This window comes from Aotus nancymaae, unplaced genomic scaffold, assembly GCF_030222135.1.
Source record: "Aotus nancymaae isolate 86718 unplaced genomic scaffold, 86718_ANA_hifiasm-v0.15.2.pri h1tg000004l, whole genome shotgun sequence".
NCBI classification, from domain to species: domain Eukaryota; kingdom Metazoa; phylum Chordata; class Mammalia; order Primates; family Aotidae; genus Aotus; species Aotus nancymaae.
In genome coordinates, this window is record NW_026988415.1 from 65,854,748 (window position 1) to 65,880,498 (window position 25,751).

The following is a 25,751-nucleotide window of genomic DNA, read 5'->3' on the forward strand; positions in this document are numbered from 1 at the left end:
TGTGTGAGTTTGCTCCTGTCATTTTTATGCTAGCTGGCTGTTTTGCCCATTGGTTGATGCAGATTCTTCATTGTGTTGCTGCTCTTTACCATTTCGTGCGTTTTTGGAGTGGCTGGTGCTGGTTGTTTTTTTCTATGTGTAGTGTCTCCTTCAGGAGCTCTTGCAAAGCTGGTCTGGTGGTGACGAAATCTGTGAGTACTTGCTTGTTCACAAAGGATTTTATTTTTCCTTCACTTATGAAGCTTAGTTTGGCTGGATATGAAATTCTGGGTTGAAAGTTCTTTTCTTTAAGGATGTTGAATATCGGCCCCCACTCTCTTCTGGCCTGTAGGGTTTCTGCTGAGAGATCTGCTGTGAGTCTGATGGGTTTCCCTTTGTGGGTTAGTAACCCGACCTTTCTCTCTGGCTGCCCTTAGTATTTTCTCCTTCATTTCAACCCTGGTGAATCTGATGATTATGTGCCTTGGGGTTGCTCTTCTTGAGGAATATCTTTGTGGTGTTCTCTGTATTTCCTGGACTAGAATATTGGCCTGCCTTGCTAGGTTGGGGAAGTTTTCCTGGATAGTATCCTGAAGAGTATTTTCCAGCTTGGATGCATTCTCTTCGTCACATTCAGGTACACCTATCAAACGTAGATTAGGTCTTTTCACGTAGTCCCATATTTCTTGTTGACTCTGTTCATTCCTTTTTACCTTGTTTTCTCTAATCTTCCCTTCTCGTTTTATTTCATTGAGTTGATCTTCGACTTCTGATATCCTTTCTTCTGCTTGGTCAATTCTGCTGTTGAAACTTGTGCATGCTTCGCGAAGTTCTCGTGTTGTGTTTTTCGGCTCCATCAATTCACTCATATTCCTCTCTAAGTTGTCCATTCTCGTTAGCATTTCATCAAGTCTTTTTTCAAGGTTCTTAGTTTCTTTGCATTGGGTTAGAACATGTTCTTTTAGCTCACAGAAGTTTCTTATTATCCATTTTCTGAAAGCTGATTCTGTCATTTCATCACACTCATTCTCCGTCCAGTCTTGTTCCCGTGCTGGTGAGGAGTTATGCTGCCTTGTAGGGGGAGAGGTGTTCTGGTTTTGGGTGTTTTCATCCTTTTTGCGCTGGTTTCTTCCCATCTTTGTGGATTTATCTGCCTATTGACTTTGCAGTTGCTGTCTTTCTGATTTTGGTAATTTTAAGTCTGCAGCAGCTGAACTCATAAACCCCCTTTTCTTCTCCCCAGGTGTTCTGGCCCAGGGGGTTAGCGCTTTATGCTGTTCAGCTGTGTTGCTACCGTTTTCCCTGTCCACAAGGTGGCAGTCTAGTCACACTCAGCCTGCAGAGGCTTCACTGAGCTGTTTTGGGCTCCGCCCAGCTTCCATGTGAGCTTCCCTGCAGTTCTGTGGGTGTAGTTAGAACTGCTTCCGCTATGCTGGCCCGCCCCTGTAGTGACGGAGTCTCTGTAGTGGCGGGTTGTCTTGGTTACGGAAAATTGCCCCGGGAACTGCAGGGTGTTTCCCGATGGAGGACGCCCCTCCCCCACAGAGCTGGACCGTCCCGGGTTCAGCCGTGTTTCCAGAGGGGCCCTCTTTGCCCGGTAATCTCTTGGCTTGCCTCCTTGCCACAGCTCCCCTTGCTGGCCCAGAGGGGACACAGTCTCGTTCACTTTGCTCAAGGAGCCGCTGCTCCCCGCCCCCGGTGCAGGCCGAGCGGCTGCTCTGGTCCAACCAGCGGTGCTGGGAACCCGTGGAGCTTCTCCGCCTATGAATCTCCTGGTCTGTGGGCAGTTAAAATCCGCTGCCCTGTGTGCCGCTGCGTCAGCCGAAGCAGTGGCTCTGAGATTCGTGGTGCTCCCTTGCCCGGGGTCTCGTGGCTTGGCTCCCTGCTTCAGCTCCCCTTGCTGGCTCAGAGGGAACTCTGACTCTCTCGCTCTGCATAAGAAGCCACTGCCCCCTGCCCCAGGGCGTAGGCTGAGCGGCCACGCCACTGAAACCAGCGGTGCTGGCGACCCGTGGGGCTTCTCCTGTGAATCTCCTGGCCTGTGGGCAGTAAAAATCTGTCTGGAAATGCGGCGTCCACTCACCCTCTGTGCCTTCTCTCAGAGCTGCAATCCCGACTTCCTCCTAAGCGGCCATCTTTCCTTACTCTGAAAATTTTCTAATAGAGAACGATGCATCGCTTTTTTAGAGCAAAAGAATCTAATTTTTTAGATTAGATTCTAATCTAAAATCTATTTTTTTTTAGGCTGGAGTACAATGGCACGCTCACGGCTCACTGCAGCCTTGACTTCCAGGCTTAAGTGATCCTCCCAGCTTTGCCTCCTGAGTAACTAGAACTACAGGTGTATGTCACCATGCCCAGCTGATTTTTTTGTATTTTTTGTAGGGACAGGGTTTAGTCATTTACCCAGGCTGGTCTCGAACTTTTGGGCTCAAGTGGTCTGCCTGCCTCAGCCTCCAAAAGTGCTAGGATTATAGGTATGAGCCACCATAGCTGGCCAGATTCTAATCTAAAATCTCAAAAGATTAAGATTTTGTGATTTTCTACATTAAAGTGAGAATTTGAGGTGGGAATGTAAAATGGTACAGCTACTTTGAAAAACAGTATGGCAGTCCCTCAAAAAGTTTAATTGCCATATGACCCAGCAATTCCACTCCTAGTTATATGCCCAGGAGAAATAAAAACATACGTTCATATAAAAACTTGCATACAAATGTTCCTAGAAGTATTATACATAATAGGCAGAGAGTGGAGACAATCCAAATTCCCATCAACTGGTGAATGAAGAAACAAAAATGTGATATATCCATAGAATGGAATAATATTCAGCAATAAAAAGGAATGATGTTCTAATATATACTGTCTGGTGGAGGACCTTTGGGCACCCCCCCCCGCCACATGGAAAGTGCCTAACTTCCGGATGATGAAAGCCCCTCCTCCCTCGCAAGGAGGGTTCCTTATCTCACCGCCTTGGCTCGGCCCAATTCCAGCAGCCTTCTGGATGACGAAAGCTCCTCCTCCCTCGCAAGGAGGGTCCCTTATCTCCCTCTGTCTACTGCCTTGGCTCGGCCCGATTCCAGCAGCCTTCCGGCCGGGCAACCAACTGAACCAATCACCATCCGCCCCATCAGCTCTCCAGTAACTTCCAGCCCGACAAGCTCCCCGCCTGGCAGACATCCCCCCCCCACCCCCCCGACAGTCAACCTGACTCATTGCCACCTGCCAAATCAGCTCTCCCACTCCCCCAATCCTTCTACCCCTATAAAAACTGCCAAACAAAGAAAGCCGGTGCGAGACTGCTGACTCTTCCCCCATTACGAGTCCGGTCCGCCCGGAGACTCTCCAATAAAGCCTGAACTCCTCTTTCATCTGGTCTAATTCGGTCGCGCCTTGGGGTCCAAGTTATGAGGGTCCGGGCAGGTCAGACAAGTGGTGCCGAAACCCGGGAGGGGTTGGCCGGTCCGTTACCTGGCCCTCGTGGCCCGGCTGCGGCCCCCCCCAACCTCGGTCTGCCTGCCTCACCGCCGCAGAACTCCGGATAAGGTAAGGCTTTTACCTACCTTATTATCCCTCCTCCTCTTTAGTGGCCACGGTGATTAGCCTCCCGGTGCCAAACCTTCCGGACTCCTCGCCCTAGACTCGGCCGAGCCGAGGCAGTCCTCCGGCTCCTGGAGCCTCCGTACGAAGGTAACAGACAGACGGGGACGCCTTTCTGACTGTTAACTTCACCAGTCCGTAGGGTCTGCAATGAGAAGGGACGCCTTCTCCTTGCTTTCTCCCTATCCAGCACCGGTAGGTTCGTCACCCGGTCATGGGGAACACGGAGTCTAAAGTGGACCCAAACACCCCTTTAGGGTGTTTACTCCAAAATTTTTCTAGACTGGGATATTCGCAAACCCTGCACAAGAAAATGCTCATATTCTTGTCCCAGGTTGCTTGGCCCCAATACAAACTTAATAACCAGTCACATTGGCCCCCGACTGGCACTTTCAATTTCAACATACTTCAGGATCTCAATAATTTCTGCCGCCGCACTGGCAAAGACAATGAAATTCCCTATGTTCAGGCTTTCTGGGATCTCCGTACCCGTCCTGATCTTTGCTCCTCCTGCTCCACCCATCAAATTCTTCTAGCTCGCACCCCTCATAAACCCTCCTTCACTGCCTCTCCCCCTCCTTATCCCTCGTCAGAAAATCTGCCAATACACAAATAAACGGAAAAAGACAAGAGAGAAAAGAAAGCTAGAAAAAAAGAGAAAAAAAAGAAAAGAGAGAGGAGAAGAAAGGAAAGAGAAGGGAAAGAAAAGAGAGAGGAAAGAAAGGAAAGAGAAGAGAAAGAAAAGAGAGAGGAAAGAAAGGAAAGAGAAGGGAAAGAAAAGAAGAGGAGAGAGAAGAGCCACCTTCAGCCGCTCGCTCCTCCCCCACCCCCTCCCCGCCTTCCGCTCCGGAGGCCACGCCTCCCCTGACCTCTCCAGCAACAGCCTATACCCCCACCCTCTCCGCACCTTTCGCTCCAAAGGCCCCACCTCCCCTGACCTCTCCGGCAGCAGCCCATGCCCCCACCCTCTCCACGCCTTTCGCTCCGGAGGCCACGCCTCCCCTGACCTCTCCGGCGACAGCCCATACCCCCACCCTCTCCGTGCCTTTCGCTCCGGAGGCCCCGCCTCCCCTGACCTCTCCGACAGCAGCCCATGCCCCCACCCTCTCTGCGCCTTCTGCTTCAGAGGCCCCACCTCCTCTTGCCTCCCCAGTAGCCGCCCATACCCGCTCTCATCAACCCACAATCCTAGCCCCTCTTCAAGAAGTAGCAGGCACAGAAGGCTTAGTTCAGGTCCATGTCCCTTTCTCACTCCAAGATCTGTCACAAATTGAGCGGCAACTTAGCTCGTTCCCAGCAGACCCCTCCAATTATATCAAGGAATTCCAATATCTCACTCAGGCACACAGCCTCACTTGGCATAACATCTGCATTATCTGTACCTCCACACTCACAGTAAAGGAGCATGAGCGTATCCTTGCTGCAGCCAGACACCAAGCAGATAAGGACCACGCTATAAATAACCAGGTCCCTTTAAGCCCTAAAGTAGTCCCAAATAAAGACCCTCAGTAAAACTATCAGGCTGGTCATAGGTCTAATATACCCCAGAAGGACCGCATAATCCGGTACCTCCTCAGGGGCATAAATGTTATGTCTAACAAAGTCGTAAACTATAACAAATTAAAGGAAGTCACTCAACTCCCCAATAAAAACCCTGCCCTTTTCCTCACCCGCTTGCAGGAAGCATTAGTCCGTTACACCCGACTAGACCCTGCCTCCCAGAATAGGGCCACTGTCCTAGCCTCCCATTTTATCTCTTAATCGGCCCCTAACATCCAGAAAAAACCAAAAAAGTAGAGGAAGGTCCGGAAACCCCCATACAAGACCTAGTGAAAATGGCCTTTAAAGTTTTTAATGCTAGGGAAGACACAGCTGAGGCAGCCCGCCAAGCCCGAATGAAGCAGAAGGTCACTTTACAGACCCAAGCTCTAGTGGCAGCCCTGAAGCCGGCAGGAAACCAGAAACCTAGAAGCAATTCCCGCACTCCTCCGGGTGCGTGTTTTAAATGTAAAAAAAAAAAGAACACTGGTCTAAGGCCTGTCCCCAGCCTCGTCCACCCACCAAGCCCTGTCCCATCTGCCAGCTTATGGGACACTGGAAGTCTGACTGCCCCAGTTCATCCAGGGTCCCGGTCTCTCCAGATCGGCATACTGGACAACAGGGGACAGTCACTGGAGGCCTGGAACCTGTTCGTGCTGTCCAGGAGCCAGGCATCCAAAACTCTCCATTCCCAGAACTGTTAGGGCTAGTGGACAACTAGCAGGACCCTGGCTCTCCGACCTGGTTACCCTTGCTAAGCCCAGGGTCGTGCTCAAAGTAGCGAGTAAAAGTGTCTCCTTCTTGCTTAACACAGGGGGCTGCCTACTCTGTACTTCCCATTTATTCTGGAAAACCTTTCCCTTCCCAGGTCTCTGTCATGGGAATTAACGGAACTCCCTCCATTCCCAGCCAAACCCCTCCACTTACGTGTTCTTTTAACTCCTCTATATTCACACACTCCTTTCTAGTCATTCCCTCATGTCCAGTGCCTCTCCTGAAACGAGATATCTTAGCCAAACTGAAAACTACTATCTTCTTTCCTCACGCCAATGCCTTCCTCCTCTCCCTTGCTGCAGACCCACCAACCTCCTGCCAACCTACCCAACTTCTCCCTGACGTCTGTCCCCAAGTCTGGGACACCAGTACTCCAACTGTAGCTTCCCATCACCAGCCAGTACGCATCCACCTAAAAAAATCCTACCTCCTTTCCCGCCTGTCCCCAATTTCCAATCTCCAAAACTCACCAACTAGGCCTCCGCCCTATCAAAAAAAAAAAAAAAAAAAAAAAATTAAAGAAATAAGGTCTGCTAATCCCAGTTAACTCTCCATGTAATACTCCCATTTTGCCAGTACAAAAACCCTCTAGCCAGTATAAACTAGTCCAAAATCTCCGCCTCATCAATGCAGCCGTCATACCTGTACACTCAGTAGTCCCAAACCCTGCTATCACTCTTTCACATTGCTCTCCACTAAACCCTGCCACTCTTGTCCCTCTCCCCTCAAAACCTCCAGCACAACACTCGTGCTCAAAAAATTCTTAAATTCAGCCAGTCCCCGCGCCCAAATTTATCTAACCAGCCAATACCAACAGCCTCAGTCACCCTCTACGTCAACAGTAATTCAACCCTTAACACCCCAGGACCCCAAAAGGCTGCCTATGCCATCGTCACAGACACTAACATCATTAAAACTCAGCCCTTATCCCTGGGAACTACCTCACAACAAGCTGAATTAGTCACTCTCACTCAGGCGCTAATCTAAACAACCAAAAAAGCAGTAAACATCTACACAGACTCCAAATATGCCTTCCTAATTACACACACACATTACATAATATAAAAAAAACAAAGTTTTCTCACCACTAAAGGTACCCCTGTTCTCAATAAAAAGCTCATTTCTCAGCTTATTCAGGCAATCCAGCTCCCCAGCAAGGTAGCAATCATCCACTGCAAGGGACACCAATCCACACTTACTCCTGTAACTAAAGGCAATGCCTTTGCTGACTCAGTTGCCAGAGCCACAGCAAGCGAAAAAGCCCCTCCAGCCACCCTCTGCTTCCTTTCCAAAACCTACAACCCTCAATACTCCCCCACTAAACTAGCCAACCTTCAGTCCTCACCCGAAGTTCAATTCCAAAGCAAATAGGCCTTCAAACATAACCTCCTTATTCTCCCTGAAAAACAAAAGTATCAAATAATCCAAGACATACACAACTCACTCCACATCGGACCTAAAGCTTTATACCAGTTCCTCAGCCCGCTCTTTCACCCCCACCACCTCCTTAATACAATACAGGAAGTCCAATCCTCTTGCACTGTTTGTACAAAAACCAACTCCCAGGGTACCTGTCATCCTCGGCGTCAGCTTCATCAGCTACGCTGAATCAAAGCCTACCCCGCAGCCTCTGAATCTGCAGAAACAGTAGCCACTCACCTTATCCAGGACATCATACCACGCTTCGGACTCCCGGCTACCATACAATCTGACAACGGCCCAGCATTCATCTCTAAAGTTATTAATGCTGTTTCTACCTCTCTAGGAATCCAATAGAAGCTTGGTTGGTTAGCCCGGAAAGGTTGGCTAGTGTAATGCCTTCTTTAAGGAAGGTGAGCCAGGAAAACGGAGATGACTGTGGCTGTAGGTGGGTAGTTAAGGTTTGTTCCTGTTGTTTTATGGCAGTATGGACTTCATGTACTGTGCGCTCATATACTACAACATGGATGGACCTTGAAAACATTACGGTAAATAAAAGAATCCAGGCACAAAAGGACAAATGTTATATGATTCCAATTAAATGATGTACCTAGAATAATGAAATTCAGAGACAGAAAGTAGAACAGTGGTTATCAGGAGCTTGGGGAGGGGAAGGAGAAATGAGCAATGACTGCCAATGGATATGTGATTTCTTTTGGGAGTGATGAAATGTTCTAAAATTATATAGTGATGATGGCTGGAAAACTCTGCAAATATGCTAACAACCACTGGATTGTATAACTTAAATGGGCAAATTTTATGGTGTGTGAACTATGTGTCAATTTTAAAAAGTAAGAATTCTATCATTTCTACCATTTGTCATCAATACTAAAATTAAGAACTAAAAATTAATAATGGTATGTTTCTGAGTCCTCTCTCACATTAATCGACCATAACAATTTGGAGATACGTTTAGTAAAATGTTTTACTCAGTTTTAGTGAGCCTAAAAAGGGAATATTACTATTTGATATCTTTCATTCTAATCAGGATAGCAAAGATTAATTATATTGTCTGGAAATTGGTTGTATAACTTTTCAATTGTTATTTCAAGCAAAAATTTCATTTGGGCATTTTTCAGTTTAATTCAAGGTCAGGTTTAATTCTGGTTCAAAAGAAAATTCTCACATAATTAAATTCTATTGGATATACATTTTTTGTTTCAGTTCAAAAGTAAGAGCTGTCAGGAAATATGAAAACTTTGGGACAGCTCTGAAGTCAGTTTAATTTCAATGCCTAAATATAAAACTACAGTTAATCCTATTATTTATTTCAACTACTTTTCTTTTTAAAAGAGCACTGGCTTCACCCATTATATAAATACATGGCTACATACATACATTCTTGTTGTAAAAACAACTTATAAAACCAGGAAAGCACAACGGAAACAAAAATCACATTTATCCTACCACCCAAAGATAATCACTGTTAAAATTATGGTTCATGTCCTACCAGGAATCTTACTCATTCATACACATAACAATATATACATGGTATTAATTCAGGCACATTTTTTAATAAAATTTTCATCACAGTGTATATATAGCTTTTCAGGTTTTTTTTCATTTAACAAAATATCTCAGACACTTTCCTGTGGCATTAATTATCTTTAATACCATAACGTTTTGTGGCTTTATAGCACTTCATCATCAGTTATTTATTGTTGTACCATAAGTTATTTATTGTCTCTAGTTTTTAAATATTATGAGCAATTATACAAACATCCATATGCATCTTTGCATACACTTTTGGCTACCTCCATAGGACTTATTTGCAAAGGTGAAATTACAGTGCCCATGAATCATTTCTCATCGATAAATACCAAAAGAAGCAGCAAAATGGAAATAAAAGAACATTAGGGGAATCAAAGAAAAAATTATAATTACCTGACAAGGTAGCATCAAATCCCATGTCTTCTATTGCTTCTCTCAAGGTTTCTGGAGAGGTTAGTAGAGGATCATACTCAACAGTCCCATTGTTATTTGCAAGGGAGACTCGTATGGATTTTACACCTGGCTTTTTTGATATGACACCCTCAATAGACTGCACACAGGAATTACAAGTCATGCCATCAATGTTTATCACAGTTTCTTGTGTCAGAGGCTGGCTAACTACATTCAAAGGACTCTTCTGAAGAGATGAGCTGGAGGGAGAGTTTGAGGTACTCTCAAATTCACTTGAGATACTAACTCTATATTGCCCTGGTGATACGTCCTCTATTGCTTTTCTCAGGCATTCTGGAGTGATTGAGTTTGCATTATACTTTACAACGGCAGACCTATTCTCTAAAGAAACTACTATGCTGCTTACATACTGGAGTGTAGATAAAGCACTTTCAATATTTGACACACATGATTTACAATGCATGCCATCAATGATGAAAGTGGCTGTTGAATCATTTGTATATGATGGACTCCTTTGCTGTGATCCTTCTGAAGATTTAACTGGTGTGTTTTTTAGACGCTCTACATCAATAGCTCCCAATTTGAGGTACTTGGGCTGCTTTTTGACGAATGCTGGAAAGCCCATAGCTTCAATCTGCTTTTTCATTTCCTCTACTGAGATAAGATGAGGTTGATAAACAATAGTAGCTTCTTGATTGTCCAGGGAGACTAGTTAATAAAAGGAAACAATTATTTAATTCAGTTATTCCAGGGCTACTTCAGAAAACATTCTGTTTTCTAAATCAATAACCACAAATAATTGTTTCTCTCTCATTCTCATCATCATCTTTTTTTAACTTTTTTTTTCCAGAACATATTATTGGCATAGACTAGAAACAAGTAGGAGATATGACCACTGTAGCTATGGTCTCCAAGCTTCTCCATGCCTTAGTAGAAATACATTAGAGGTAAAGAGTATCCTAATCATGTTGTGTTAAGAACCCTGAATTCCATGAATTGTCAACCCCACTGCCTTTTCTTTAGTTCAAGGTTCAGGTAACCTTTAATTATAATCATTAACTTTAATGACATTAATCCTGGGAATATGCTGTACCTCAATGAAACAGCAAGCACTCTAGTCTCATGCATTCAAAACTTATGCTTAAGAAGAAAGCAGAAAGTTAAAATATCAAAACAGACACCTAAGAAAACAATCAAACAACACTAGACACATTACCTTTAATTCGCTGAACACCTTGCAGTTTCCCAATTTTTCCTTCAATGGTGCTAGTACATGAATGGCAGGTCATCCCTTCCACTTTCATCTTCAGCATGACTTCACCAACTTGAGCCATACTATGATCTTCACAAGCTCCTGACTTTTTCTCCAGTGTTCCAGTATCTAAACTGAGATCCGGAACCAGCTCTCTTATCTGATTGGCACTTACTACAGAAGGGATTATTGTCACTGCTAGAGTTCTTTGCTGAGGGTAAATTTTAATGTCTGTCACACCCTTGGTCTTGAGCAATGTGCTTTGGATACGGTCCCACGGCAAAGTCAGTGAAGCAGTAACAGTCAGAAACAAGGTGTCAGTTAAAACAGGGAGAGGGTCAGGATTATGGAGAATAGCATCAAAGCCCATGTCATCAATAGCTTCCTGTAGGGTCTTTGGAGTCTGTAGTTTAGGGTCATAAATAATAGTTGCATTTTTTTCTTCCAGTGATACCTTTTGGAAAGAAATTCTAAAAGTCAGTTTAATTAAATTCTATGACATAGGATTTAAAATATCAATCATCACACCGCATTCAAGAAGAGTGGGACAACTCAATCTAACGGAGTTTCCCTATTAGTTTTCATCTTTACTATTCTTGTTAGAAAGAAACATAAAATGTCTTGTGTACCTACAAGAATGGTAAAGTTATATATGTAGATATATGTGACTGTGGTACCTATCAGGTATTTGAAACATGTATATTGACAAACACACCCTAGAATTTCACAACAAAGTACAATTTCCTTCTACCTCCTTTCATAAATTACTCCAACAATTCTCACTCTACCAATTGAAAATGTTATACATGAAACAGAATCAGCTACAGAAAAATAAAAGGTAATATGAAGTTTAATCTTTTAAAATGTTCAATTTGTTAAAAATATGTACAACTATTATATATCAATTTAAAAAATAAAAATAATGTCCAATTAGGATAACTTTGTTTGCAAGAAAAGGTATAAACATGCCAGTTTATGAGTGAAGGCAGTATTCATAGGATTTTATAGCATATACTCCTATATCCCCCTAAGTCACTAGAGCATAGTATTAATTTTGTTCAAAATAAGAACATCTTTATTGTTTTTCCCAATTAGATAATAAAACAACTATTATATTTTTAAAGCTTAGCTACTGCATATAATTTAACTTATTGTCATGACTGCATCTCTTTGGCTGACGTCTTACAAAGATTCATGATGAAGATGCACATACACACACACACATGCACACGCACAAGCACAAATACTGGGTTGGTATTTTAGAGAAGGATCATTTTGGAGGCAGTGTGGAAGATGACAGTGGAATAGAGTGGAGTGATACAGGAGGCAGGGCTATCAGCTAGGAGGCTACTGTAATTGCAACAGTAGCACTCCACTTATTAGCCAACTATACTCATTAGTTCTACCATCTGAAAACTGAGCAAAGATGCCCTATTATCTTCCAGGGCTATTATAAGGGTCATATGAGTAAGTAAATAGGAAAGTTCTTTGTAACAGCAGTTAATTATATAAGATTAACCACAGAGCAACTAATATTTATTGAGCACTTATTATGTGTGTCAGGAACTGGAATTCTCAGGATACAAAGCTGCACATGTCACAGGAACAATAGGACAGAGAATACAGAAAAGGGATACCCATTCATCCTTGGGAATATAGGTCAGAAAAGTCTTCTTAGGAGAGGTAGTACCTGAGTGTTAAAGGACAAACAGGAATCAGCAAGGATATATGAGGCAAGGAATTCCAGACAAATGGAAGCAAAAAATAGAGAAAGATAAGAAGCTTGAGAATTAGGCAACTGTTCTATTATGGGGTTCTATACGCCAATAATGGTTTATAATTTATCCTATAGGTAATAGAAAGCTATGAAAAAGTTCAGCAGATTAAATTTTCATTTTAGAGAAGGATCATTTTGGAGGCAGTGTGGAAGATGATAGTGGAGTAGGGTGGAGTGATATAGGAGGAAGGGCTATCAGCTAGGAGGCTACTGCAGTTGTAACAATAATACAATAGAGGGTCTGAATTAAGGTATTAATATTGGGGGCAAAGAGAAAAGAGGCAGCTCCAAGATACATTTAGAAGGGTAGGACCTCCTAACAAGATGTGTAGAGTAAAGGAGGTGACTAGGGTAACTTAAAGGTATCTGGCTTGGGCCAGTGGATAGATAGATGGTGGTGCCATTAACTGATATCAGAAAAAGAGGAGGAAATTAAGAGGTTAAAGTGGAGGGAAAGTGGAGATGATGAATTTAGCACTGGGCCTATTGATTTTGAGATGGCAGTAGGATATTAATATTCAAAAACCAGTTAAATATGGGTGTTACTAATTTCCAGTGAAAAGCTTTGTTCCACAAAATAAAAACTCAAAAATATAATTAAAAGTAATTCAGAGTAGAAAATCTCTCTTTAAATTGTCTACAATAGTTAGTTAAATCTTTCACTTATTTTAATGAACATATTTTTATTTCTTCCTTTAGCTTGATAATTGATGACTATGTCTTTGGGTGAAAATATTAAATATACCCATGGCATGGAAAGTTTCTAAATAAACTCTGATAATTCTAGTTGGCTAGTTTGTTCTTAGGGATGGAAGAGATCACTATAGCATAAATGATCCAAAACAGAAGTGGGGAAATAATTTATATTTGGTTTTGATTTATACTATATGACATTTTCCATGAAAAAAAAAACTCAGAATAGTCAAACCACATATAGTTGAGAAAGATGCTTTTGATATATACTTTTGAAAGAGATGCAATATAACAGTAGCCACCATCAGATGAAGGTTTTTGTGTCCTTGTGTTTTTAAAGAGGGCCTCTTTTAAACTTTAATTTCACTCCCTGAGGTGATTTTACGATTAAGAAAATGACTCTTTAAATAATTTAAACTTTCCAACTAGAAAAAAAAATGGAGAACAGAGCAGTGGTTTCCAGGGGTAAGAGGTAGGGGAAATAGTAGCAAGAGGGAGTTTTTTGGGGTAACAGGACTGTGCCATGTCCTGGTTGTGGTAGTGTTAAATCTATACATGTGTTAACATTCACAAAACTAAAAGAAAGTTCATAGAACTATATACCCAAAAAAGTCATTTTTACTGGATGATTATTAAAAAAAAAAAACTATTAAATAAGATTAAAAATTTAGCTTTTCGGTTGCACTAGCCACATTTCAAGTGTTCACTGGCCAACGTGGTTAGACACATCAGACAGGGCAGATACACAGTATTTCCATCATCACAGACCATTCTTAGGTGGTATTACTCTAGTTACTACTATACTTTTTCTGATAAAGTACCAATGTAAAGGATTCTTGCCCATTAAACACATTATATCTGGTACACCTTAAACAATCCCCTGCAGGGGTTCCTTGCAACCCCCCTACACACACACCAAAAACATCAATTTACCAACATAACCAGTCAGAAATTGTTCTCATTTTAAAAGTAAAAATCACTTTGTCAGGCTGGGTGGCCCACACCTGTAATCCTAGCACTTATGAGGCCAAGGTGGTTGAGCAGATGGCTTGAGCTCAGCAATTCCAGACCAGTCTGGGTAACATGGTGAAATCCTGTCTCTATAAAAAAAATACAACAATTACCCGGGCATGGTGGCACACTCCTGTAGTCCCAGCTACTCAGGGGGCTGAGGTGGGAGGATTGCCTGAGCCCGAAGGTTGAGGCTGCAGTGAGCCAAAATCGTGCCACTGCATTGCAGTCTAGGTGACAGAATATGACACTGTCTCAAAAAAAAAAGGTACTTATCTATTCAACAAACATTTACTGAATGCCCATTATGTGCCGGGCACTATACTAGCTGCTAGAGATACAATGGTGAGCAAAACCAGGCAGACTCCATAGAGCTGGAAAGTGCTGGCAGCAGTCTGATTCTGGGTCTGTGCTGCTCTCCTTTCATATGTCCCCTAACCCAGACCCCTCTTCCAAAAATAACCTCCCTTCCCCGCCCTACCCCACCTTCCTACTCCCCACATTGTTCCAATATTTCAACAGCTTCTTTTTTTCAGAATGTTTTATTAGGAGCCAATGGTGTAATTTTTATCTTCAGAGGAAATATTTTTCCATTGTATCAATAGTTCCTTTGGGCCAGCACGGTGGCTCATGCCTGTAATCCCAGTACTTTGGCATGCCGAGGTGGGTAGATCACTTGAGGCCAGGAGTTTGAAACCAGCCTGGCCAACATGGTGAAACCCCGTCTCTACTAAAAATATAAAAATTATCCAGGCATGGTGGCGGGAGCCTGTAATCCCAGCTACTCAACAGGGTGAGGCACAAGAATCGCTTGAACCCGGGAGGCAGAGGTTGTAGTGAGCTGAGGTCATGCCACTGCATTCCAGCCTAGGCAAGACAGCCAGACTCCGTCCAAAAAGAAAAAAAAAAGTTCCTCTGACAATAAATATAACAGCCTACAAATTATGAATACAGCTCATAGGAAAGACTCAAGGTAGAGGACTATTCACTGTATTTTGATGAAGGCAGTAGTGGGAGAGAAAAAAGGAAAATAAACTAAATGTACTCTGTGGCCTCCATAGTATTAATGGTGGTGTAGAGAGTGCTGACTGTCACAGGGATTGTAAAGATCCATTATTTTAATCTTTGTGGTGTTCTGTGTCTCTTGAAATGTCAAACATGAAATTCAGGCGCAGTATATGCCTGAATTTGCACATGATTTCTGTATAGTTTGCATAAACCCACAAAGACTGTATCTTCTATTCTTAGGCAATATGAAAGCTAGAACCTTAAACAAATCACCACACCTCTGAGGGCTTGTTTCCTGAGAGACTAGATAAAATAGTCTTTTTAGTTCTTTCTATAAAAGCTCAAAAAACTATGTTACTACCACTTCTTAGGGTGTCATCAGTATATCTTTTTTCTTTTATATTCTTTCTTATTTGATAAGGAAAGGCGCTATAATCTGAAAGTGTCCCTCAAAAATTCATATGTTGAAGTCCTAATTCCCAAGGTGATAATATTGGCCAAGGGCCTTTTAGAGGTGATTAGGTAATGAAGATAGAGCCCTCAAGAGTGGGATTTGTGCCCTTAAAAAGAGATCCCAGAGAGCAGCCCTGTCCCTTCCACCATGTGAGGACACAAGGAGAAGGCGTCATCTATGAACCACGAAGTCAATCCTCACCAGACACCAAATTTGCCAGCACCTTGATTTTGGTCAAGCAATTCCCAGCCTCCAGAATTGTGAGAAACACATCTCTGTTGTTTATAAGCCACCCACTTTATGGTATTTTCTTATAGCTTCCTGAACAGACTAAGACAAAGATGACCCAGGTTCCTATATGAAAGCCAGGAAATTGAATAAATTGCCCAAGAAACTCAACAAGAAAATGAAAGAGCTAGGATTCAAATGCAGGTGTATGTAACTCCAAAGTCTACACTCTTTCCATCTATAAATGATTAGGCTGGATGATCTACAGTTTCCCTGGAAAAACTAAAATTCTATGTCTATGATTTGAGCAATGTGTGGCTTATAAATAATCTGAAAGTATATAATATTTCTAGTGTTTGAATGAAATTTTAATTGTTTTTTTCCCCCTCACATTTTACATATTCTCCCATGCTACTTTAAATTTGAAGTGATTTTAAAACATATTTGAATTTTTAGCAGAACTGACAATCAGGACGTTCTAATATTTCCACATTTTTAAAAGTCACTATGGGAAAATAACTTAGCTAAAGTTTTAGCACATTGAAATTCCTTTTTATCCCCCAGGAATCAATTTATATATGATCATAATAAATTCAGGTACACATGCTGCTCAGTGTGGGAGTCTTCAGATAGTTTAAATCTTACTTTCTTACATTTTCATATAGCAACTCAACATAAAGGTGATAAATTTTTCACAGCTTGAAAGGATTCTGTTATTTTACAGATATGGAGATTGACGTCAGAAAAGTGACATGATTAATCAATTATCCTGAATTTCTAATATGTTTGATTCACCACCCATATTTTTGAATGAACTAAAAACTATTTATAATACACAAAAGGATTCTCATTTGTAATACATATAGTCTCAATACAAATTCCATTACAGTTTGTTGAAAAAAATAATGTGTTTACATTAATAGGGTAACACTATTTGATGCTTCAATATAGAATACTGAAAATTAAAATATCATAAGAGGAAGACATCAAGCTCCATGAACATTTATCCTATTTGACTGAGCTAAATAAAAGTTACCACTTTAAAACTATTAAATGAGGTTACAAACTAGAAAAAGACAATTCTTAGAAACTAAATAATAGTCCAAAATAAATCTAAAAATTCAAAAATCAAATATTTTAAGATGAAAAAGATGCAGAGATTCTGTTAGTTTTTATTAAGTTGTAGCATTGCTTTTCATGAACTAACCTATCTTTAAACTGAGTACTCTGTCATAATTTTCATTTCTAATATATTCATTCTCTCTCTCTCTTCTCCCCGCCTCTCTCTCTCTAAAAGACAGAGACTTGCTATGTTGCCCAAGCTGTTCTTCGACTCCTGGTCTCAAGCAATCCTCCCACCTCATCCTCCCAAAGTACTGGGATTACAGCATGGCCATTTTTAATGTATTTTCACTTTGCTTCAAAAATTATACAACAAATGCATGATTGTTCATTATAAAAATTTAAATACAAAAATATACAAAAGAAATAGTAAAAGTTCCTCTTCACACCATTCCTTCACTGCTAAATTTTTTGTCTTGGATTTGACCTTCCTTTGATCCTCAGAATAGAGTTCAACTAAATCAGAAACTTAAGCCTCTTTGAAGTTGATTCTACATCCTCATGGATAAATGATTATTACCTACTAATTTATAATAATAAAAATGCCTATGCTACTCTAATATAGTATTGGTGACAGAGTACCAGTTTGATAAACAAAATGTTCAGTGCACTGTCATTTGCCATAGAAAAAGTTAAGAAGCCAAAAAAAGAGTCCCATATAGAAAGAAAAATATTAGATGGGTCTCTATATATTGATGTGGAAGAATATCTAAGGCATATTTGCTAATTTTAGAAAAAGCAAGGTATAGAATGATGTAGATAGTACGCTTCCATTTTTCAGAAAAAGGGGATACACGCGCATCAAGTAGATAGACTTATGTACATGTAAATAATTTTGGCTGGGCGCAGTGGCTCACACCTGTAATCCTAGCACTTTGGGAGGCTAAGGCAGGCAAATCACCTGAGGTCAGGTGTTCGAGACCAGCCTGGCCAACATGGCAAAACCTGTCTCTACTAAAAGTATAAAACTTAGCCAGGTATGGTGGCGGGTGCCTGTAATCCCAGCTACTCAGGAGGCTGAGGCAGGAGAATTGCTTGAACCCGGGAAGTGGAGGTTGCAGTGAGCTGAGATCACACCACTGCACTCCAGCCTGGACAATAAGAGGACGTTTTCTGTCTCCCCAGAAAAAAAAAAAAAAAAGTTTTATATTAATAGTCTTTCTGGAAGAATACATATATATATAGGACAACTGGTTTCCCTTGGGAAAGGAATTTTACTCTGCATATGTGTTACTTTTTCAATAATAAAAACACCAATTAATTTTAAGGGGAGTGAGGAATGTATTTATTGATCCAAAGGAGGAATTTAGTAACTGCTAGCATTGATGTGGTCATTTTTCTATTGATGTGGTCATTTTTCTATTGATGTGGTCTATATTAAGAGGCGGGGTGAGGTGGCTCACACCTGTATTCCCAGCACTTTAGGAGGCCGAGGCGGGCAGATCACAAGGCTAACAGATGGAGACCATCCTGGCCAACATGGTGAAACACTGTCTCTCCTAAAAATACAAAAATTAGCCAGACGTGGTAGCACCTACCTGTAGTCCCAGCTACTTGGGAGGCTAAGGCAAAAGAATCGCTTGAACCCAGGAGGCAGAGGTTGCAGTAAGCAGAGATCGTGCCACTGCACTCCAGCCTGGGTGACAAAGTGAGACTCTGTCTCAAAAAAAAAAAAAAAACACGAGAATGGACTATAGCTTTTACCTAATTAAAGGGGAAAAGCACTCAAAAAGTTAGCATTGTAAGTTTCAGGGACAAACTAATTTGTTAATAAGGCATTAACCTTTGGAATCATTCAGTACTTATATCTAATTAAATTTGTTTTTACATTTCCACTTTCAAAAAGTCCAAACAACCCCGGGGAAAGATCTTCACATTATCTGCCTATTCTACTTTTCCCTTGAACAGACCACAAGGGTAATTAAATTAAACTTCAGGTTAATCCCTTTAAAGTCTACAGTCTTAGCACTAGCAAGACAAACAAGAAAATTACATTTATTTTATTGTATAACTTAGGACACAATTCCCAGAATGTATTTAAATACTAAAGCTGCAGAGGCGAATAGTCATATTCTATTTATTCCAAAATTAGAGATTTCCTGACTATTCACTCTCTTTGAATTATGTTAATTAAAGCTCTAATCTGTTCTGCTGTTGCATTTTTCAATAAAGCAACTTTATATAATTTAGTATCACAATTATATTACTTCATTCCAAACACAAGCAAGAGCTCCTTGACTTAGTTGAAACACTCTTCTCCCCAAATCTGGTTTCTAAATTAACTGCACCTGAGTCTTAATTATAATCCTAGAAGTTATAATCCAGAAATATTATTTTTGTGTGCACTCTTTTTTAACTTTTATTTTAACTTCAGAGGTTCATGTGAAAGTTTGTGATATATAGGTAAACTTATGTCATAGGAGTCTGTTGTCCAGATTATTCTGTCATCCAGGTATTAGGCCTAGTTCCCATTAATTATTTGCAGAAATTTTAAGCTTTAACATTCTATAAAAAGTAATCAATATTTATGTATGATCATGTTGAGCTACCTTTTGACTATAAATTATGTTTGGGCAAAGATAGTTTTCTATATGATGTCTAGAAAGAGGTGAATCCACACTTTGTGGTGTCTCAAAATTAAACAATTTGAAGGGCCTTCTTTAAAAAACAACACAAAACTATAAACAACAAAATTTTGTACCAAAGAAAATATTCTGAGTGCATAACAAAATCTTAAGTTATATGGCTGGGCACAGTGGCTTACGCCTATAATCCTAGCACTTTGGGAGGCTGAGGCAGGCAGATCATCTTAGGTCAGGAGTTTGAGACTAGCATGGTCAACATGGTGAAACCCTATCTCTACTAAAAATACAAAAATTAGCCGGGCATGGTGGCGGGTACCTGTAATGCCAGCTACTCAGAAGGCTGAGACAGGAGAATTGCTTGAAACCAGGAGGCGAAGGTTGTAGTGAGCTGAGATTGTGCCATTGCACTCCCGTCTGGGTGACAGGGCAAGACTCCATCACAAAAATAAAATTTTTTTTAAAAAAAATCACAAGTCATAAATTTTTAAAGCTAACAAATATCATAAAAATCTGTAAGAATAACATTTCTATTAACAACGCCTGATATAGCTCTCTGATACTTTCTTTTCCTATGTTTTTGACTATATATTTTTTAGTGCTTCATTTGACAACTTTATAAAATCACTTGTATATAAAGAAAATAAAAATAGTTCAGTCTTTCCTCTAGATAAAAATTTTTAATTAATGACAGTTTAGAAAGGTTCCTTTCAACATAACAACGAGGCATTGGTAAATTTTTGAGCTGCTGTCAAATTTGAGAAAACTGTTGAGTTTCTTTCATATATGAGCTATAATATTTCAGGGCATTTCAACTTTACTTGTGAAGTGACTAATCTTACATATTCTTTGTACTGGTAACATTCATTTACCAGTTTTACACTGAGCCCCACACCTTCATGTCATGATGCTGAGTGAGTTGGCACCATGAAGGGTAGGGGTGTTCCAAGAAGCCATCCCTATATCGGAATTCTTAGCAAAAACTCCACTAAACACAGAAGTGATAAAGAACCACCTATAGCCAAATAGCCTACTAACCCCGAACTAAACATATCCCCAACTCAACCTCCCCTTAGTCACATCCCCAAAATACTCATGGCCACTCCAGTATCACACCAACTCAAAGGGAAGGTCTAACAGAAGAAGAGTTGAAGAAGTGGACAACAGTCTTGAAGGGCCGTGCTTAAATTTTTTTACTTTTTCAAATTGTACAAAAGCATGACTATGTGAACACATTGCTAATACTGCTTCTAGAGTCTTAGAAGAAGGTTAATGCAAATGACGAGCTCTGAAACTTAAGCTTCATTAACTTCACAGAAAATCTGTCTCTGGGCCTAAAAGACATTTACCCTTAGTAAAATATTTTTTAAAAGAAGAAAAAAGGAATAAATGTTACTACTAAAAGGGCTTTTGACTGAAAGAGGAGAGGCAGAACTGAAAAAGACAGAACAAGTGTGTTTTCTTTTATTTTTGGCAATCAAATTATGAATGTGCCCTGGAAAGTAGTCTTGAGTATCTGTCACTGCGATTTGTGTAAATCACTGTTGACAACACAAAGTGCTTTCATATTATATTGCTGCTATTCTTCATTTTCAATGTAATCAAAATCCAATTGCATTTGTTTGACCTTAAACAGACCTTATTAAGCAGTAGTAAACTTTGGGAAGATGCAGTGGAAATAGCCATCTTATATATGAGTGTGGTACAAATAGGCTGTTTTGGGAAGCAAGAATGTACTTACAAACATCAAAGCAGAATCTGGTTTTATAGTTATGTGTGGATATGTTGGCAGAGACAAATATTCACTTACAATAGTTTGCTAGACAGAGAGTTGAGAGTTTTGGAAAATACTTTAGCTGTCAGTGGACAATAAGTACCTAAGTCGTTTGGCAAAAAATTACATGAACTAGTTTCCAAATGGTTAAAACAGCTTTACTGGAATTAACACAGACACTACTATATAATTAGTTAATTAGTAAGCTTCAGCTTCTGTTCTGGCCTTCAACACCAGCCCCACCTTAGATCAAGTGGAGGAGGTTTAATTAGTTTCATTTGAGGATAAATCAAATGCATGTGTCATACCTATTACTCATTGATATTAAGCAACTCATTTTTAAAGCTTTAGCACTGAAGGTTGCAGAGCTACTTTTACTATTCTCTTTCCTAATCAACAAACTGCAAAATATGCATCTAATTTTTGCATAGTTATGATTAAGGGAAAAATTTTTTATATAAATTTGAATATTTTGAAGATAAATACATAAAATAATTACCTGTCATCTCTCAGCTTTTCCAACTTGGCTCTATCCCCAAAGATCTTTAAAGGCAACTGTATCCCTATTTGGGGATGTTGCCAGGAAGAAGCAATGTGGGAGCCTCTAAGACTGGAGTTATGCCAAGGTAGATGGTGAATACAAAAAAAAAAAAAAAAACCCTCTATTTCTGGAGCATGTGAAAATGGAAAGTTCATATTTAAGTATTCACATGGATGTCAACACAGTACAGAAAACTTAGGAGAAGGAATATGCACTATGTAAATAAATATTTTCTAGCCACATCTATCAACATAGACTTAGCTAATCAGAATGTACAGTGAACAAATGAGAAAAACTGATTTTTCCCCCATACAAATAGTAATATGGATCCAAAGTTTACTTTGTCCTCTCTGGCCAAGATGAATATAAAACTTAGACATGAAAAAAATCACCTATACTTTCAGATTAGGAAGAGAAGAATTGTCCACATATTAGCACCACACTTCATAGGTCTCCTGAATTAAGGAAATGTATCAAACTTCATAGAGAATAATGATGAGCTAATTAGCCAATTTAGGGTAATAAAAACAAGGCAAACTAAAACCAATCTACTCAAGATCTTATGAGAAGTCAGAATTTTACATAAGAATACTGCAGAGATAAAGTATAAATCCTGTATTTCACTAAAGAGCCAAAACCATTTTGAAATCTCTGAAAAATAAATAGGTAAAAATTAATGTTTAGATCAAGAATAGTTAAAAAGTAGAGTTCTCACAAGTATGTGACCTGGAGATACACAAAATATTCACTCACATACTTAAAAATATAATGAGTTTCTGATAATTAGAAAGAATCCATCACATCTCTAATTTTGAATTTTGTGCTAAGTCTGATGTCCAGTTGGACAAAGCTTTTATTATAATATTAACATCTGCTCCTGGTAGGTCAAAAAATGTATTGCATGTGGATCTCAACTAGTCATAGGAAAACCATTCTGGTATTGATGCAAGCTGATCAAATTTCTACCATTACTGTAATAAACATTGTATAAAAGCAAAATTACAGAGAACCTCCAGCAAATAGAATCACTACCTATATAAAGTTGTTTTAGGCCAGGCACGGTGGCTCACACCTGTAATCCCAGCACTTTGGGAGGCCGAGGTGAGGCAGATCACCTAAGCTCAGGAGTTCGAGATCAGCCTGACCAATATGGAGAAACCCCATCTCTACGAAAAATACAAAGTTAGCCAGGTGTCATGGCACATGCCTGTAGTCCCAGCTAATCGGGAGGCTGAGGCAGGAGAATCACTTGAACCTGGGAGGCAGAGGCTGCAGTGAGCCAAGATCGCGCCATTGCACTCCAGCCTGGGCAACAAGAGCAAAACTGCATCTCAAAAAAAATAGTTGTTTTAATGATAAAATAACATATTAAAATGATAAGCATATTACACAAATGAGAATACAACTCAGCTAAAATTACACATCCAATATTGACTCATTAAGGCCTAACAGCAAAAATAAACATGTTTAAGGGTAAGCAATTCAGGCCAGGTGTGGCGGCTCATGCCTGTAATCCCAACACTGTGGGAGGCCAAGGTGGGTGGATCACGTGAGATCAGGAGTTTGAGGCCAGCCTGGCCAACATGGTGAAACCCTGTTTCTACTAAAAATACAAAAAATTAGCCGAGAATGTTAACGTGCACCTGTAGTCACAGCTACTTGGGAGGCTGAGTCACAAGAATTGCTTTAACCCAGGAGGCTGAGGTTGCAGTGAGCAGAGATGGCATCACTGCACTCCAGCCTGAGCGACAGAGTGAGACTTTGTCTCAAAAAAAAAAAAGAGTAAGCATAATATTTAAGCAAAATCTTCTGTATGTTATTGTCATTACAGTAGGAATCCTCAACATTTTGGCATGAGATATTGTTAATTTCTTTGGATCCTGAGATACAAGTTGGAGAGATGGGAAAAAAATAGGTTCAAAAATAAACTGCATAAAGCGTGGGAAAGAGTACTGAAATTATACACACCATATTTAGTGCTGAGAATTGGGAAGAGTGACAAGAGAAAGGGGTGGTCAGGGGTGGTGCCAGGGAGTGGCCAAAAGGCTTAGAAATGGGAACTGGTGTGAAGATACACTAGGAAGTTCCAATCCACTAGTCAGAGACATCTACCTTAACAGATTACAATAGGCAGGAAGGCCTGGACCAACTCTTAGAACCATCAGCAAAATACATTATAAAATTCAACTGATGAGAATGGCATGCAAATTAAATAGCAAGGATTCTTCTGGGTGATGGGTATAGGGTGGATCCTTGTACTATTATTAGTTTCTCCACCTTCGTATATGCTTGATTTTTTTTTTTTTTTCTGAGATGGAGTCTCGCTCTGTCACCCAGGCTGGAGTGCAATGGCGTAATCTCGGCTCACTGCAACGTCTGCCTCCCGGGTTCCAAGCGATTCTTCTGTCTCAGCCTCCCAAGTAGCTGGGACTACAGACATGCACCACCACGCCTGGCTAATTTTTGTATTTTTAGTAGTGACGGGGTTTCACCATATTGACGGCTGGTCTTGAACTCCTGACCTCGTGATCTGCCCGCCTCAGTCTGCCAAAGTGCTGGGATTACAGGTGTGAGCCACCGTGCCCACCCAAAAATTTTTAATGAAAAGTAAGTCTTCTTTGATCAAGTGGGGCTTATCCTGGGAATGTGTGGCTGGTTCGACATTTGAAAATCAATCAATGTAATTCACCAGCTTAAGAGACTAGAGGGGGAAAATCATACCATCATCTCTATATGCAGATAAATCACTTGACAAAATTCAACATCCATTCATGATGTTTAAAAAAATGCTCAGCAAACTAGGAATAGAAAGAACTTCATTAATCTGATAAATAGCATCTACAAAAACTCTACAATTAACACAATGCTAATGGTAAATGACTGAATGTTCCCCCCACCATCGCCCACTCTCACCACTCCTAATCAAAATTGTAATGAAGGTTCAATAATACAAGGGAAAAATAAAAGAAATACAGACTACAAAGGAAGAAATAAAACCATATGGCCAGGCACAGTGGCTCACACCTGTAATCCCAGCACTTTAAGAGGCCAAAGTGGACAGATCACTCGAGGCCAGGAGTTCAAGAGCAGCCTTGCCAACACAGCGAAACCCCAACTCTACTAAAAATACAAAACTTAGCCAGCTGTGGTGGCATGCACCTGTAATTCCAGCTATTGGGGTGGCTGAGGCACAAGAATTGCTTGAACCCAGGACATGGAGGTTGCAATGAGCCAACACTGTGTCACTGCACTCCAGCCTGGGCCACAGGCTGTTGTTGTCTCAAAAACAACAACAACAACAACAACTATTTATATACCTTGATGACATAGTTACATAGAAAATCCCAAGAAATCTACCAAAAAGCTAATAGGTTTGATAAGTCGGTTTAGCCAGATTCCAGGATACAAAGTAAACATACAAAAATCTCATAATGAACAACTGAAATTTAAAATTAAAACAGTACAATTTATAACAGCATTCAAAAACAAAAATACTTAAATATAAATCTAACAAAATATGTACAGAAACTGCATGCTGAAAACTATAGATCCCTGATAAAATAAATCAGAGAATACCTACATAAATGGAGATATACTATGTGCATAGATTAGAAAATTCAATATTGTTAAGATGTTAATTCTGTCCAAATGGATCTGCAGAATCAACACAATCTCAATGAAAATCCCAGCAGACATTTTTGTAGAAACTTATAAACTGATTCTAAAATTTATAAGGAAAAGAAAAGCAACTAGGATAGCCAAAACAATTTTGAAAAAGGAGAAAGAGTTAAGGAATCACAGTATCTGATTTTAATACTTACTATAAAGCTACAATAATCAAAACTGTGTGATATTGGCCAAAGGACAGGCATATAGATCAATGGAACAGAATAGGGCAGAGAGAAATAAACCAATATAAATATATAGTCAATTGATTTTCAGCAAAAGTCCGAATGCAATTCAATGGAGTGAGAATAGACTTTTTAACAAATGATGCTGGGAAAAATGGACATCCACATCTGAAAAAAAATTAACTTCA

The 25,751-nt window shown here is 40.2% G+C and overlaps 1 protein-coding gene across 10 annotated transcripts in view; it reads right to left on the reverse strand.

The window, feature by feature from the left end:
- ATP7A (ATPase copper transporting alpha) overlaps nucleotides 1–25,751 on the reverse strand; it is a 173,039-nt gene that overhangs the window by 74,637 nt on the left and 72,651 nt on the right. For 9 of the 10 annotated variants that reach the window (XM_064362902.1, XM_012455754.2, XM_012455756.2 and 6 more), the window contains 2 exons: nucleotides 10,487–10,976; nucleotides 9,253–9,978 (listed from right to left, as the gene is read on the reverse strand). In XM_064362902.1, the coding sequence (XP_064218972.1) occupies nucleotides 9,253–9,978; nucleotides 10,487–10,976 (1,216 nt within the window). Of the gene's footprint in view, nucleotides 1–9,252; nucleotides 9,979–10,486; nucleotides 10,993–25,751 lie in introns of all 10 variants that reach the window. The other variant, XM_012455757.2, reaches the window with a different exon arrangement.